Source organism: Opisthocomus hoazin, chromosome 5 (assembly GCF_030867145.1).
Source record: "Opisthocomus hoazin isolate bOpiHoa1 chromosome 5, bOpiHoa1.hap1, whole genome shotgun sequence".
Lineage (NCBI taxonomy): Eukaryota > Metazoa > Chordata > Aves > Opisthocomiformes > Opisthocomidae > Opisthocomus > Opisthocomus hoazin.
The window spans coordinates 73,749,055-73,765,807 of NC_134418.1; the positions used below are offsets into that span (position 1 = coordinate 73,749,055).

Here is a 16,753-nt window from a genome sequence, read left to right on the forward strand (position 1 = left end):
GCCGCGCGGCCTTCCCCCGCCGCCGCCGCCGGCGCGGGACGGGCTCGCAGAGCTGGCCGGCCGCGCTCCCGCCGCCGCGGTGCCCCTCGGGAGCCGTAGTTCTCCCGGCGCGGCGGCGGCGGAGGGGCCGGTGGGGCCGGGACTGCGTTTCCCGGCGCGCCCCGCGGCGGGGAGCCGCCGTGCGGGGCGGGGCGGGGCAGCGGGCGGGTCGCCGTTGTTGCATAGGAAACAGCTGAAGAGTCTCCACATGACAGGGGGGGAAGGGGGAAGCGGGGCGGCCCGACCGGTGCTTCGGTAGCTGCGGGGCTCGCTCGGAGAGGCGGCGGCCGGCGCGGAGGGGCCTGAGGGCGGGGGGAGCGCCCCGCCGGGCCGCCGGTTCGGGATCCCGCCGGCTGCGGAGGTGGCGCCGGGCATGAACGGCTTCGCCCCCGAGGAGGTGCCCCAGCGCGGGGCGGACCCCGCCGCCGCCACGGCGCTGGGCAGCGCGGGCTCCGCCGTGGAGGTGCCGCCGCCTCCGCCGCCGCCGCCGGGGCTGGCTCCGGGCGCCGCGGCGGGCTCGGCGGGCGGCCCCGGGGCCGGGCAGCTGTGCTGCCTGCGGGAGGAGGGCGAGCGGTGCGGCCGCGCCGCCGGCAACGCCAGCTTCAGCAAGCGGATCCAGAAGAGCATCTCGCAGAAGAAGGTGAAGATCGAGCTGGACAAGAGCGTGAGTCCGGGGACCGGGGGGGACGGCGGGCCCGGTGCTCCGGTGGCTTGACCGCTTCGGGGGCTTTTAAGAAAGTTTAGAGGGTTTTTTTTTTTTCCCTTGTGGCGGCGGGGAAGTGTTATTCCCCCCCTCCCTTCGCCGAAGCACGGCGGAGTTTGGCCCTGAAGGTGCTTCCCCCTCCGCGGGCACCGGCTGCCTGTCCTCTCGGTGCCCCCCCCCGCCGCCATCCCCGGCGCGGAGCCTGCCTGCGCGGCCCGGCCGCGGCGCTTCGTGCCCGTCCCCGCCGCCGGCAGCCCTCGCCGCTCCGCCCCGCGTCGCGATGCCGCACGGCTGCCTCGCCGCTGGGTCTTCCGCCCGGCAGCCATCACCCGCGGCGCGGCCGCCACCCCCCACCCCCCCCCGCCCGGGCGCCGTGCTGCGGGATGGGACGCTGCGGGGCGGGCCTGGCCCTCGCCCGGCACCGCCTGCGGTGAAAGCGGCTTGAAATGCGCGGCCGCTCCGCGCCTCGGCCCCCGGGCTGCCGGCCCCCGGGCTCCCCGCTTCCCCTGCCCGCGCAGCGCTCCGAACCGGGCTCAGTCTCGGAAAAGGCGCGGGTCCGCGCAGAGGGAAACTTTTAAAAAAGGAAAGAAAGAAAAAAATTAAAAAATGAAGCGTGTCGCTGAGGTGGCCTGGGAGCAGAAGTAGAACAAGGGGGTGGGGGTACGGATGGGAAGCGAGAGCAGGCTTTTCGCAGAACGGGGGTTCTGTTCGCTCCCCGCGTCGCGGAGCGTGGCCGGAGGGAGGGTGGGGGTCCCCGGGGTGCCCGCAGCCCCTCGCTGCTCCATCGGCCGGCTGCAGCCTGCCGTGTCCCCCGGGCCGGGCCGGTGGCGGCGAGCGGCGGCGGGATGCGTTCCGGGCCCGGCGGAACCCGGCAGGAAAGCCTCGGGTATCGCGAGCCGGGGAGAGCCCGGCGTGGGCCCGGCTGAGAGACGGCGTGTTGTTCTTCCAGGCGAGGCATCTGTACATCTGTGACTTCCACAAAAACTTAATTCAGAGCGTGAGAAACAGAAGGAAGAGGAAAGGCAGCGATGACGACGGCGACTCGCCGGTGCAAGACGTCGACACTCCAGAGGTAGCTCAGTAGCTGGGGTTGTTTCCCTCCCGATGGTGGCGTTAAGCTTGTTCTTAACGGCTGCCGGTCTGCAGGGACGGCGCTTTGCCGCCCTCGCACCTCTCCTTGTTGTGGGGCGTGTGGGAAAGGGAAGGCTCCTGATTCGCTCAGTTCTGAATATAACAAAAGGGAAATGAATCTTGCAGCGTGTTTTCTGTGTTAATTGTGCGGACTAGGATGAAGCAGGATTCTCTAGCTTATTTTCAAGTGTCTGCTAGTTCTCTCAGAAAATTGCTATTTTCAACTTTTTCCTTCTTGGTGCTTTGCTACAAATCAGCAAACTCTGCCTTGTGCGGGAGCTGACAGCTTGAAGGGGATTGCAGGCAGCGCTGGCGATATAAACGCTTCGCTGCCCCGTCTCTCCGATCCTTTCCTGCCGTGCTAAATGTGTTGCAGATGGCTCCTGCAGCTACTCCGTTGCCTTAGCCTCGCTAGGAAAGTCTGATGGCGGTAGCTCTTTGGTTTTACCGCTTACTGGGGATAGGGGCGTGCGGGGAGCGGTGCTAGGAAGGAGTGGAGAAGGATGGGGGTTTTCTTAGCTGTTTTCTCCGCCCCAGAACCGGTGAAACCTCATCCGTTATAAACATGAACTGCAGCTTCCAAACCTTTTGCACAGTATAGTGGGGAGAGACTGCGCCGAAGGATCTTTTTCCTGCGCGTGCTCTGGATTATTTCTGCTGCAGCCTGGCTTAGCAGGTGCTGTTCAGTGTCTTAATTTTGAGCAGAGGCTGTCATGCCCTACCCAGAAGAGGGATTTTTTTTTTTAAAGCATACTCCAGAAATTGCTCTGTAAGTGTTAATTTAATGGCATCCTTATGGTCAGCGTCTGCAGATATCAGCAGCATAAGTGATAAAACTTTGTGTGAGAATCCTTGCCTAAAGGCATGTGGCTCCAGTCTGAAGGCTCTGCCTAAGAGGATTTTAGGGGATTGGGAGTAGTTTGGTGCTGGGCTCTGTTGTTTCTCTGTTAAACATGTGGGCTTGCTTCTCTGAAAGTTCTCTCTCAAGCCAGTGTTCTGAGTGACTTTGGGCAGCTGGCTGGCACAGTGGTAATCGCAGCTCTCCTGCAAGCCTCTTGTGTTTTCTCATGCAAGATTTAAGAATGTGTCGAACCCGATGGATATCTCTAGGACAAGAAAGCAAGCTTTTTTTTAATGGTTCCACTGTAGGATAAAGAAAACTGCCCAGGAAGTATTTTTGAGGAGTTTCAGCTAGCCGTTTGGTCAATGTCAATATGCTCATCCTAGGTGATTACTGTACGTCTTGGATGCTGGTTGGCCCTCGACCTTCTGTATTTTCAATTGCTATCCAGTTTACTGAGGGAGGAAAAAAGTATCACTCATCTGAAGACTTGTAAGGCCCTCCTGTCGTGACTGTCGTGACTGTCACTACCTGTTAGAAGCGATTCCTGCAGGAAGGGAAGAGGCTTCCACAGCACTGGTAGCTTCTGGGCCTTGGTGGAAAGCTTGGCCCTCCTCCTCTGCGTGATGCTCTAGGGTGCGGGTTCCCCACTGTGGCTTGGGAAGTGGAATTGGTGCTGTGAAAACTTCAGGATACCAAAGGGTGCCATCTGCTATCACGCTAGGCAACATCCCATCGAGTCTGACCAGGGTACCAAGTACACAGTAGCACTGCTGTTGTTGAAGTATTCTGTAGCAAGGCTGCTAAATGAGTTTAAAGCAAATCTGAATGTCTTTACTGTTCTTTAATGCAGTGAGTTTGGAGAATACTACTGTAATTGCAGCTGATCCAGCAGAATTTCTCGTTCAGCCTGCTTTCTCGGCTTGCTTCCCCACTCAGTCATCCGATGAAGCTCCTTTACCTTGTCAAGGAGGGTGGAGGGTAAGCAGTTGCTGCGAGAAGTGACTGCTGATCAGAGTTTGTGCGATTCAGAACTGAGAGAGTCCTGGGTTAAGGTTGTGTGTTTATATCCCTAAGAGGACCTGGTGCAATTCTCTCAACTGTCAACTCGTGCTGAAAAAGTTTTGGACAGCTATGTCCGTGCACATAACTCCTGCGTTGTGCCTATGGGGCAGGGATATGTTTGGAGAGCAAGAGCAGCTGTTTTGTTGGCTTGAGGTGAGAGCAGAGAACTTTGTGCTCTAGACTTTTTCCCTAGTTCTAATACGTGCTATCTCCTGGTGTGGATGTGCTGTATCTTGCTTGTAACTCATGGTGTAAAATTTGGTGGCCAAAATCACGATATAGGGACCTCATTTGAATCGGCATCGTCACTGTTGTTGTATTAAAGTTGTTACTGGGCTTTGCGTTATCATGCCTGAACTGGGGAACAAACAAAAAACCCAGAACTGATTAAAGTACAATAATGAGTTCTGAATATTGCCCGCAGCTGAAGGGAGGCAGAGCCACGCTCGGTAACAACGAAACGCTCTTAAACCGAGCTGGGCTGTTTTCCTTCCCGCTGGAAGGTGCCCGGTAGAGTTTGTTTTTTGTCAGAGTGAGATCTGCTGAGCTGGCGGTTTACACTTGGTGTATCTGTGAGATTCCAAAATGTTTGAGAGGCGAACTATTAATGACTGAATCCTTTTCAGTTACGTTAGCTTCTTTTCCTCCCCTTCCCCCTCGCTTTTCTTCTAGGTTGATTTGTATCAGTTACAAGTAAACACACTTCGAAGGTACAAAAGACACTTCAAGCTACAGACCAGACCGGGACTGAACAAAGCACAGCTTGTTGAAGTACGTATGAGCGTTTGTTCCATAATAGAAAATGCAACTTGCTATGGCGTGTGGTTTTCTATACATTGTGATCCTTGCATAAAGAGCGTATGTAATCTGGATTTTAGGAGAACAAAAGGGAATTGCTTATCTGGCTTCCTTTGTTGGCCACAGCTCCTGAGCCAAGTAAATCAAAAGTAAAAGTTCTTTCCAGAGGAGGGACTCTTAACTTCTGAAGCGAGCGTGTGCTGCTTGAAAACACAAAGTGTTGAGCTGGCACAGTAAGATGATCTGTGCGTCCCTGAATATTATAGAACCGCGGATTTGTAGTCTGCACGTCAGTCCTGCCTTCACCTGAAGCGTCCTGCGGAAAGAACTAGAAACTGAGGGGTAGCAGGGGAGCTGTGGCAAGGTTCAGGCTTTGCTTTAAGCAGCTGATTACTGCAAACACACGTGTTTCTCTATATGTAAGGTATGGGAACATGAAAAACGGGCTTCTATTGATAATTAAGTCTGTTAATTAAAACCACTGGGATCTGCCACCAGAAAAATGGAACTTTATGAAATTAGGTTTTTTTCTTACCAATATTTCTAAAAGTGCTGAAGCTGTGTGTGAGTGCAGCTGTGTGCAAGCATTTTTGCTGCATGTGAGTAATTTTAAAGGAGTTCTGCGCTGCAAAGATGCAGTTAGAGCAGGCTGATGTACATGCACGGGAGAACTGGCGATCTGCTCTTAACAGGGAGACACTCAGTTGTGCTTCAGTGCAGACATTTTGTTGGTCTCTCCCTTAATCTGTGTGGATTAAAGGCAAGGTTCTTAAGCGTGTGGGAGATCTCAAGGCTGAGCTATAAAAGAATAGTGATACTGCCACTATGAGTAAGAATTTAAAATCAATCTTCTGTTTTCTCACGTGCGAGCTGACGTGGAGCTGGCTCTTGAATTAGCAGGACTGTGATCTGAAAAAGCACAGGCAGTTTTTGTTCTGCAAAACTAGCATTTCTAAGGGTCTGCTTTAGGTACATCTTCCGAGATGTTTGCACTAGCCTCTGCTTCTTACGCTGCCTGATGCAAGTAGGCAGAGCTGCTGTCGTGCTTTCTTTGACCTGCAGGTATTTGTCAGCCATAGCTGCAGGACGTCCGTGGGGTTGCATGGGATTCCTTGTAACCTGTCCTAGCGTACAACGGACGCGCCTCTCGCTGTTACGCAGAAGGCCAATTTAAAGGACTCTGTCAAATCGTTTCTCTGTGAATTTGGGGGGAGTGGGGTTTGGGAAGCTTTCTAACTTGCTAGTTATGCTAAACATTTATACTCTGTAGTAGTTAAATGAGCAGTCTCATTTTTCTCACTTTCTCTTGCTGATTGTAGTCTACCAAAGTATTCTGCAGAAAGCCAGAGAAGGCTTGGTCAGGTGTAATATTTTGGGTGCTTTCTTTTGAAGTTGGTGTTCATTTTGTTGAAGGAAAAGACTTCTGGAATCACAGAAGTGACTCGAACCATTTAGAGATTGTCATATTTCAGTGGGTACAGCGTGCTGAATTTTCATCGATAGCTCTGTTTTGAAGAGTTGAATGTTCAATTATAATTTTCAAAGATTCTTGTATTGTCTTAGACATTTCCATATGTGACTTCATGCAGATGCACATTCCCCCCAACCTGAGTAATGAGCAGTAGCCTCGCATTTCTGGACTGTCACTCTGTTGATATTTTATAGTCATTACTTGCTTTATAATCAAGCTTTGACCACATGGGTAGGATGATACTCCTGTACTTGTTTTGAGAACTCCCCCCCCCCCCCCCTCAATTTTCTAGGCTTTTTACTCAGGAAACGAGGGTACAATCTGCTAGATTTGGTTCATAGTTTTCAAGAAAATGGTTCTTGTTCTACATTTTTTATGAGTATTGAAAACTTTTGAAGAGAGATAGGTTTTAGTTTCTTTTTTAAGCTTCTTGATCAAGCTTTTAAACTTTGTGTAGTGTAGTCAATTTAAATCTGAATCTTCAGTTTCTGCGTATGAGTGGTTGTTTAACTTCCTTTCATTCTTCCTTTGTAGATAATTGGCTGCCATTTTAGGACAATTCCAGTGAATGAAAAGGACACCTTAACATATTTCATCTACTCGGTGAAGAATGACAAGAACAAACCAGATCTAAAGATGGATAGCGGGGTTCATTAGACGGAAAAGGTTGGGACTGAGACTCAGGCCGCAAATCAAAAAGACTGAGGGTTTTTGTTGATATGCAAAAGCTTTCTTTGTAACTTTTTCCCTGCAGAGAGTTTGTCTCTGTTTTATTTTTCATAACCTTGCTGATTTGTTTGAAAACCATCTCTTATGAAACAAATTTCCTCAGCAAAAGTATTTTAAATAAATATCACTGATATCGTTGCTCAAGTGGATGTGTCTGTAACTTATTTAGTGAGTTACCTGTACCTAATAGTTAAGCTTCGACTAATTATGTAATAATATTAAAATATTTTTCAAATGAAGTGTGCCCATGAGATATTTATGAATGTACTTTAAGTTCTTATGATGCAATGCCTTAAAAAAAAAAAATAAAGCTGTAGCAGACTTGGCAATAGGTTCTTTTTCCTAAGGTAAAGGCTTTAAAAGATAGTTCCAGTTGTTAGCTGGGCAGAAATGGCTGAATAACATTTTTTCTCCCCTTTGGAAACAAGAAGTGAAGGGTGCTTTGATTTGTTTATTCATCTTGTCATTGCTGGGGTATGTGCTTCCAAGCACCGAGGCCTTCCTGCTCCTGTGTTAAAATGGAAAGAAATGCAGCTCTCGAGTTTCCAAGCTGCAAGTACGGATGAAAAGACTGCTGCAGCTTACTGTGCTGAGAAATCCTTCCACTCAGTAAGAAATCCTTTAGCTGCTGACTTTTCCATTCACCTGCATAGACTGTGGCTAAGAACTTAATTGGAGACTGGAAGACAGAGTCTGTGCTGGGTCAGTATGGTGTCTCCTAACAGACAAACTATTTCTTTTCCATGGCATGCGTTAGCTCAGGCCTGTTTAACAAAAAAACAAACAAACAAAAAAAAAACCCCACACCCAAAACCAAAGAACCAACCAAACCAAAACTTATAATAACATACGAAAAAAAAATCCAGCTATATTTTTGCTTTTAATTGAATATCTTTTGCTTTAATTGCATATCTTAGTAAAGTCTGATGTTGAAGATGAGACTGTGAATGACTTCTTGTATTGTCATTTGACTGTTGCGCCAGTCGAAATGTGTGGTGTATGGAGTAGGGTTTCTTTCTGCTTGAACCTGTGCACATAGGTTTAAGAAAAGGTGGAGGGAGAAGAGTTCTCGTCTTAAAGCAGAGGAGGACACAGCTTCAGCTTGTTTGCTTAGCATTTGGTGCAACTCTTAACCTTATCAGATGTTCAAAAGTTTTTTAATATGAGAAAGCAGTATTTCTGTTGTCTGATCTGCTTGCTGCTAAGCTTGGGAGTTTTTTGAAAACTACTACTTTGCTGGCATCACTGCAAATGAGATGCTTCACTTTGTATTTTTTGACCTGTGACACTTGCATAGAACTGGATGATGATAAACCCTAACCTCAAACTGGCTGCCTTCCCGGTAGCTCTGTGGCCTGATTTCTTTCACTTGCAGTGTCTGATGCATTTCCACAATAAAGTTCTGCGGTGTTGGCCTAAGTTCAAGATGGTGATATCTAGGTAGTGGCAGCTAAAATTGGTGCTCCTTTGAAGAGATGTTGTAGTGCCCATTTCACTCCAGTGACTGTAAAGTTGTTTACTACATACCATTTGCACAGATTCAGCTTGTCATCTGCAAAGTACCAGCTGCATAAACTGCCAGGGAACCTGGCCGTGGGTGGGACATCTGAAGGATTAAGGTTTTTGCTCCCAGTGCGTGGCAGGGGTGGATGTTCTCACCTAGGCCTGTAGGACCTGTAGAAGGAGAGCAGGGAGGAGAAGCGAAAGCAAATTTCTGTGGGAAATGAGCCTTAAGCAGTAGCCTAAGCGTCCCTATTCTGCTGCATGTAGGAAGCGGAATGATTTTTTTCTCCAGTGGATACTGGATTTTCCAGGAGTGGTGGAAGGAAAGTAACTGAAAACCGCCCGCTAACTTTAGTACCCAGGTTTGCATCTGCCTTAAATCTTTAGTGACTGCTGCCTGGGAAAGCTGTGAATGCCAGGCATGATTCATGCAGAAACTAGATGGCCCAGCCGCCAGAAGTTACGTGCCCTTACTACTGCTAGAAGCTTACGGAGGACTCTGCACGAGAGCAGATGCCATATGTTTTCTTAGCAGAGCACTGACTTTGGGTGTTTTGACTGTGGGTTGCCAGATTTATGGGGGGTTTTTTTACCCTTAATTGATGATTTGGTAGGAAGCCCAAATGACTAAGGAATAATTACACAAACCAGGCTTAAAAAACCTGGTGACACAAACTGTTTGTTTAACAGTCAGTAGGCTAAAAATTACTTGGCAAAAATAGTCCACGTGGATTTACTTGAAACGTTTATTATTAGCTGTGCATAGTCACCCCTCACCCCCACTATCCAACCCTCGTTTACTAACAGTAGGAAAAACAGTCGTGATATTTCATGCTGCATGTGGAATAAGTCTGATAAACGGGTGGTAGCAGCTGTCAGGGTGTAATGGTGTAAGATTATTAGATGAACAGTCCGTGTTTTGAGGGCAAAAGACTAAATAGTTGCTTCGGTACTACACACCTTCAGTGTGACTGACTTGATAGCTGAAGGGTTTTTATATGTAAGGCAGTAAGCCAGGCTCACAGGGAGTACTGTCTTACTGCCTGTAAGCCTGGCTTGCTCAGGTGGCTTTGTTTAAATTTACAAAGGCACGTAGATTTTTGGCTGTTTTTCTCTTGTACTGCGGTCGGTGTTGAGAGGTGGCTGTGTATCTGCAGCCCGCATCGCGATACCCCTCAAACTTGAAGATGGTTACCTCTAATACTTTGAGATACCTCTTTGTCTTTACTTCACTAGCTATTTCCTGACAGGGCTAGCCCAAAAATAAAAAGCCAACACTTTAACTTAATTCTGGGGTATTGTATTTCAAACAAAAGCTTTATTAAAAAAGCTGCTTAAGTGTGGGTTTTTATGTTGCTGTAAAAGGTCTTGCATCAGTCCTATCCTCTTGAGATGTCTTTCTGAGTATATACACTGTTTTAACTGTTCTAGTATTTTAAGTGTTCGATGTTAAGATTAAGCAATTTAAGGTTTTACAGCTTGCATAGTTAATACAGATGACCAGTTAGACATATTTAAGATGTGAGTGTGTTGTAGTACTATTAATGTGAGTTTTGGCTTTCTTTTTTCCAGGGGAATTTTCAAATATGAATGGTGAAAATTTGCCTTTTGTACGTGGTGCGTATATTTTAAGGTGCCTAAATGCAGCGTGGGAGCCTGTCTGAAGAAGTGCCAGGGACTGACTAGCTTCAGCTTAAGACAACGTTAACTGTGCGATGGCAATAAAGCAATAGGAAGCGGCGCTTGCAGTAGACTGCTAGGAGGGTCATCTTCCGAATGACGTGAAGGCTTAGGCTTGAAGGTCCTTTCCCCAGACTGGTTGAGAGCGTTGTGCTCAGTAACAGGAGTCAGGCTTTTTGCTGGGGGATGTGTACTGGGATGCAGTAAGAGCTTGTGCAGGCTTTTACACCGTTATGGAAATGAAGTCAGCTACCAAATTTGACAGGAGAACTTCTTACAAGTTGGAGATTCCGAAAAGGTATAGAAAGGAAACTTTTCTACAGTATGAAAAGAGCCACTGTCTTGTGGTTAGAAAGGAAGCTTTTTTCTTGATGGTGGTTTTGATTTCCCCTTGAAAGCATTATTACGGGATTGTAGAATGATGCCTGTTGTCTTCACCAGCAGACTTGGTGTCCATCACTGACTGTTGCAGGGGATCACAAAAGATATCTTTGGTCCGAAGAAAATATCCCTGAAAGATACTACCAGATATTTAAATAATTATTGCTTTATCAGAGCTTTAAGATGACATTCATTACCAGTTATGAGGGGTTTTTTTAGCTTTTGGTTGGATGTATGTGCAATTAGTGGGTTTGTGGGACGCCCTTCCAGCAACGCAAACGCAGCTGCAGGTCTGTGTGAGGGTAACTGCATTTCTACCTCTGCTGGCCTGGGTTGGAAGTGATGGCAGAACAGTCACCAACTGACCAGAGTGCCAGGGCTCCACCCAGATTTTTTAGCTTTGAGAAAGTAAGCTTACTAAATACGTAATTTTAGAAAAATGAAGAGCTTCCATGCGTGCACTCACACTCTTCTGTGCAATTTGTCCTGAGAGCAGACCTGCTTTGCAGGTCTGCAGTACCTCAAGGGGGTTGAAGGAAGACCTCCTTGTGTATTTGTGTCAAGAGGCTTTCTCGGGCTGCTCAGAGCTCAGAAGCTGACTCTGGAAGCCCGAAGTGTGCTTCAGGGTGAGGATACCATATCTGGTTTTACAGGGAGTGAAATGTGAAAACCTTATTTAAACCCTGCTCTCGGTTTGAGTGTGAGGTTTGTAGCTTTAGGAGTCATTCCCACTTGGTTCAAATCTAGTGCCCTATGGGAGTGCTGAAAAGCTGCCTTTTATTGGATTTTTGAGGACTTGGGGAATTTGGGTGGTAACAGGAGCACATATAAAAGGTCATTTTTGCTTCCCTATACAATGCCATTGCGTTTCAGTGTCCCTGAAGTATTGATAAGTTTTGAGGTGTTGATATTTTTAATCTAAATTTCCTGAAGATGTTGCTGGAAAGCTGAATAATAGCTCTTAATACATTTTATTACTTCAAACCAGTATGGGCTGGCAGCATTTGTTAACTCGGTATTAATTTTGTTGGGATGTGCATTCCTGCTGTAAAACGACAAAAAAACCCACGTGCAGTGAGAGCTTCTTCGTTCTGCTTTCTCAGCAGCACCAGCGAGCTGGAGAAGCGTCTACGTTCTTGGGCTAAATCTTTTCCCTCCCTTGCAGGCATTTGTAAACCTCTGCTCCCCCCTGTTTGCTTTCCTGCTTGAAACAGCTGTCTTTCCAGAAGCATTTACTCAGCGGATGGGTGCACAGGCGCCTTCAGAATAGCAATACGGTTCTTTACCGTGGCGTAGACATCCAATGGTTTTGTTTCTGGTCCTGAAAATATCTTCATTGCAAAGTGCGGTGAAGAAGGATGTGATGTAGTTCTCGGACTTTGTTTAGATCAAACAGAAGAGTCCAAAGTTAAGCGATTTAAATGCTGAAGTCCCCTATGATAGAACATGCAGGTTTGCTAAGTGTGTCCTAGGTGAGGCCCTGAAAAACAACAACTGAGAACTGGCAGCGTATCGGGGAATTGGCGATATGCTGCTGCAACTTCAAACCATCTGAAGCGATGCATTTCTTCGAAATGAGAGCCGATTCCTCCGGCGGAGGCTGTGACCCACTGGAGGTGTAACAGGGGCGTGAGATCCGTGCAGTCTTGCTTTGCGCAGGGAACAAGTCGTTCCGGCAGCGGGTCGCCTCGCAGCATTTCCCCTCCCAGAAGCGATCCCGCAGGCTGTCGCTGATCTGTCAGAGGTCCGTTGTGGCAGCTGGGGACGCTGAGAACCCGCTTGTAGCAGGTGGGATGCCGGGAGGGTGCCACGGGGGCACCCAGGAGGGAGCTCGGCAGGACCAATGCCAAGGATGAGGAAGAACTTCTTTACTCCTAGTGGGACGGAGCACTGGAACAGGTTGCCCAGGAATTGGAACAGGTTGTGGAGTCTCCTTCTCTGGAGATATTCAAGACCTGCCTGGACAAGGTCCTGTGCAGCCTGCTGTAGGCGACCCTGCTTTGGCAGGGGGGTTGGACTAGATGACCCACAGAGGTCCCTTCCAACCCCGAACATTCTGTGATTCTGTGACCAGCGCCGAGACCACCTTCATTCCCGCAGCGGGGTGTGGAAGGGAGATGAGGTACGTGAGACAGCTATAGCTGGTGAGCACATCTCTCTGCCCAGTTTGCTTTCTGTGAACTCTTGGAGGTTTGAGCCTGAGCGCTGGAGAGTGTTTTCTCCTAGGAGGTAAATAATATTGCAGCAGAATTGATATTCATTGCTTTCTGTGCAACCTTGGGAATCCTTACATCGGGAATTGAGGCTTCTGTTGCTGGCAATTTTGTTGTTTCTTTGGCCTCTCACCTTGAGAAAATTGCTTAGAGCTGGCCGTGTTCTCTCGGTGGTGTGAGTGAGCGTATTGATTGCTACCAAAGCAGGGGAGAATCTCCAGGTGTGCTTCCTTGCCTCCCTGGCCATTTTGCCTGTCGAACCAAGAGTCGCTCACACAAAATTAATAGCCTCTCTCTCACACAAAATTAATAGCATCTTTCTCCATCAAACTGGGCAAAAAACTGTCTGCTGATTGAATCCTCTGCCGCGGACTGCTCGAAGCTGAAGCATTAAGCAGCTCGCGAGGCTGAAGCTCTCTGCGGTGCTGCCAGGTGCCCCTGTCCTGGGCTGCAGGCTCTGGTACGACCCAGCACCGCTAAGAGCTTTCTCTATTTTAATTATTTTAATCTTTTTTTTTTTGTTTTTTTTTAGTACTGCAAACTGCTTAGCCAAGTCTTGCTGCAGGCGGTCGTTATGGTTTAATTGATGCTGCTTTTTAAAAGATGGGACAAATTATCCCTTGCGCAGCTTTGCTGTTGGTCATGAGACTTTCTGTCTTCTGCGTGAGCTTCTGCAGCGCTCGCTCTGCTGTTCTGTGCTGCTTTGCACAGAGACTGGCTGTGCCACACAGCTTTGGATGAGGCCCTTGAACTTGCATTCACTTTTAAATTAACATTTTGAACAGTGCTTCAACCTCAACTTCATCGGTATTAGAGGAGAGAGTGGGCTTTTTACCTTTCCTCATGCTTCAGTGCAGTGGAACGGGTCTGGTACCTGATTGAATTTAGGTAGGAATTCTGCTCTGAAAACTAACCTAAAGCGACGGCCAGCTCTGCCCAGCGAGCTCTGCCCACGTGCTCCTCGCTGTACCTGTGTTAGTATTGGGGAAGGCTTTGCTGCCCTTCATCCTGGTGACACTTCGGACCCAACGCCGCATCGTTGTGGACTGGTTCTGGTCTGTCTTGTGGGGCTGTGGAGTGGAGGGCTCTAGACTAACCTGAAAGTAACTAGCCATAAGCCAGGGGCTGATCAAAGACTGTCAAAGGCCAAGTTAAGGTGGCAGGGCTACTATCTAGATCAGAAAAAAAATTCAGGCGTGCCAGCTATAGAAGTCAATTAAGAGAGTCCCACTTGGGTTGCTTTGTAAAACTTCTAAGATAACCCTTGAAAAACAAACAATAAGCTGTTAAATGTATAAATTTACTGTATTTTGCAGTAATTCTTCCTGGGTAGTTATATCACCACTGTAGCTGTATTGCTGATATTCCACTTCTTCAAGCAGTGAATGACACGCCAGAGAGTAGAAGAAAATCTGGGAATTTGGATTCATATTAGGGATAAAACACTACAACCTGATGCTCTCCAATTATATTTTTTCGTAAGATTTAGTGCAAACTTGTTTTTTCAACACCAGTAACCAAATAAAATATTAAAAAGTGGCCAATATATTAAAGAACATGACTGAAGTAAAAACAAGCTCTTGTGTATTTTTTGACTTCTGTTGTAGAAGCAAAATTCATCGAATGATTCCTTTTAGTTTCCGTGAACTTGTGTGTGAACTTTTGAGTGGGAGACTCCTGTAAACTCCTAGTAATGGAGCCTTGGGGATCTATTTTTTAATTACCTTAGAGTGCAGTATTGAATAACATACTGTCTTTATTAGTCTTAGACCTCAAAACTACTTCTCATATAAAGTAAACATTGTTCTAACTTTGCCTGCCTTTTTTTTTTTGACTGAAGTAAAGAATCTGTGTTATTATAATAATGGTTTTATTTTGTAGGAGTATAAACACTACAGTTACGAGGGTTCTGCTCAGAGAAGTCTAGTGCTCAGAGAAGTCTAATGCTCAAAGAGAACAAGTCTGTGTATACTATACCTTGATAAATGCCAATGTCAAGGAATACAATTTAACATTCTTCTGTTCAAATATTGAGCTTAAGTATTTAATGGAAGAAAATTTCGATGCAAGAGAAATTTAGGAAGCAGGGAGGTTATGCCTTTGTTTCCTGTGATTGGAGCATTCTGTGAGCTCTTCCCCTGAGGAAGAGGCATGCATCATATCTTGCTCTTTTGTAAACAGTTTTTCCATTCCTAATAATTTAGGTGATCTTTTACTACCTGGAGCTCAGCTGGAATGCTTATTTGGATCTGTTGCCAGCGGCCTGTATGCTTAAAATTAGTAGGAACTCATTCTATCCTGAAAATGCGCAGGTTTTCTATAAACTCAAATTGCTGGATTAAAAAGTCACAATCTACAATTTACGGTAACTCACTGCTTGCCTTGGAATATAGCAGGATCATATCGCATCATTGAGAGGGTTTAGATGGGTGACTACCAAAATCAGTATTAGCAAAGTCAATATGCTGGTGAGTTATGGACAGACAGCTTCTCTAACTGTGCCTGGTACGCATCTTGCTAATGCTCAGCATTGTTATTATTCAGAAAAAAAAATATTTATTGCCATTTCATTTAAATATTTCCTCTGGGGTTTTTTTTTCAGATCATAACCAGAAAAGGTTAGCCCTTTCCTGTGAGAGAATGGTCCCTGTTTGCAGATGAAAGATTGCCGAGGACCTGAAGCGTTTCCTCGGCTTCCTGCACAGGGCGGGTGCCGACGAGCCCGTCGGACCTCTCGGATGCAGTAGCTTTTTCTGACAAACTGCGGCAACTTCCTTCCCTGAACATGGTTGCACAGATGATGGTACCTCACTGGTTGCCTAGGTAAAGAACACAGCCCAGTACATGCATATTTATTTCAAAACAGGTGTTGAAGACCTCACCTGCTTTTGCATACCACAGGAACAGTCTTTTCTCATAAATCAAATCAGGGACATGTGATGAACAGATCCAATCCCTAAGGTGACTCAAAGACTCGTTGCCAGCAAGCACCCTCTTGCATTATTTCATAAAACCTTCTGACAATGTAGCAATGCAATCATGCTGAGCCTGGCCAGGTTGCTCTATCAAGATTATATCATTTCAAATTCTAGCGGGAGTAAACCCATCTAAAAATATTAAAAATTATTTCCTTGCACTTGCATAAGTTCTTTTCAGTGACTTACTTTGGTTACTTTGACACGCTGTAAGTAAAGCTGGAGACCAAGTGCAGCTGGGATAATAAGTGCTTTGAAATAATTTGGAGTTTTGTGTAAAGGAAAATGGTTAATTCGGGAATGTGCACGGCGAGCCAGGAATCGGTGCTATCCCTGCTCATTCCTCTGAGGGTTTTTGAATTATCCTGCCAGGCAATCCTGTCTTTTGGATTATCCTGTCTTTGGATCCGCTAGATGCGGAGCCAGGCAGAAAAGACCAAAGAGAAAAACTCAAGTTTCGGCCTCCTTGGCCAAGAAGAAAAGGGTAATATTTCATGAGAAGTGATGCCCTTTAAAGGTCACACGATGTTAGTAGGACCTGAGGTGTTAGAGACAGGAGACAGAAATAGGGAAAACCGAGAAATGGCACAAAATGTGTATTTCAGCACCTCTAGAAATCCTGGATGTTTGGGAAAAGATTAAATATTAAATATTTATTATCATAGTTGTTAAGCAGGCTGCATCTGCCCAGTGGCATGTGCTGGGTTAACAAGTTGCACTTCAAGTGAAGTACATTTAACATATACTTGCTTCTTAAAATGCATTGAGCTAGCTAAAAATACCTGTTCAAAACAAAATGTCTTTTATTGTTTATTTGTTTGTCAAGTTTCCATTTGAGAAACACTTGTAAAATGCTGAGCTAAGCATTTACTATTTCTGTGTGTTAGTGCATAATAGTTAAGTTTATTAGTGCATTCCTAAGAAATCATTACACAAGAGCTACATAACTGATACTACTATGAATAAGTATTTTCCATACAAAAAAAAAAAAAAATCCTTCGAATCTATTTTGCTTGAACAGTTGGTGCATTATAAGGACAGCAGCTAGTCCACTGAGGATTAACTCAGTGAATTACTGCTTTGTAATTACCATCAATACTATGATTCTTTCCAGAAATTGAGTTCTTGTTAAAACCTATTTAGTTTTCTTAAGGACAGCAATTCATTCTGAACACCTCTCTACAATTTTGCAATATTGTTTAGCACTGGAAGGCAATATACTAT

At 46.5% G+C, this 16,753-nt stretch overlaps 1 protein-coding gene across 1 annotated transcript; it reads left to right on the forward strand.

Annotated features, from left to right (window-relative positions):
• The first annotated feature begins 250 nt into the window (after positions 1-250).
• On the forward strand, positions 251-7,849 carry SAP30 (Sin3A associated protein 30). The gene is made up of 4 exons (XM_075420139.1): positions 251-703; positions 1,692-1,814; positions 4,452-4,550; positions 6,583-7,849. Exons 1-4 carry the CDS (start codon positions 413-415, stop codon positions 6,703-6,705), a joined length of 636 nt encoding a protein of 211 aa, XP_075276254.1. The 5' UTR covers positions 251-412; the 3' UTR covers positions 6,706-7,849.
• The last annotated feature ends 8,904 nt before the right edge of the window (positions 7,850-16,753 follow it).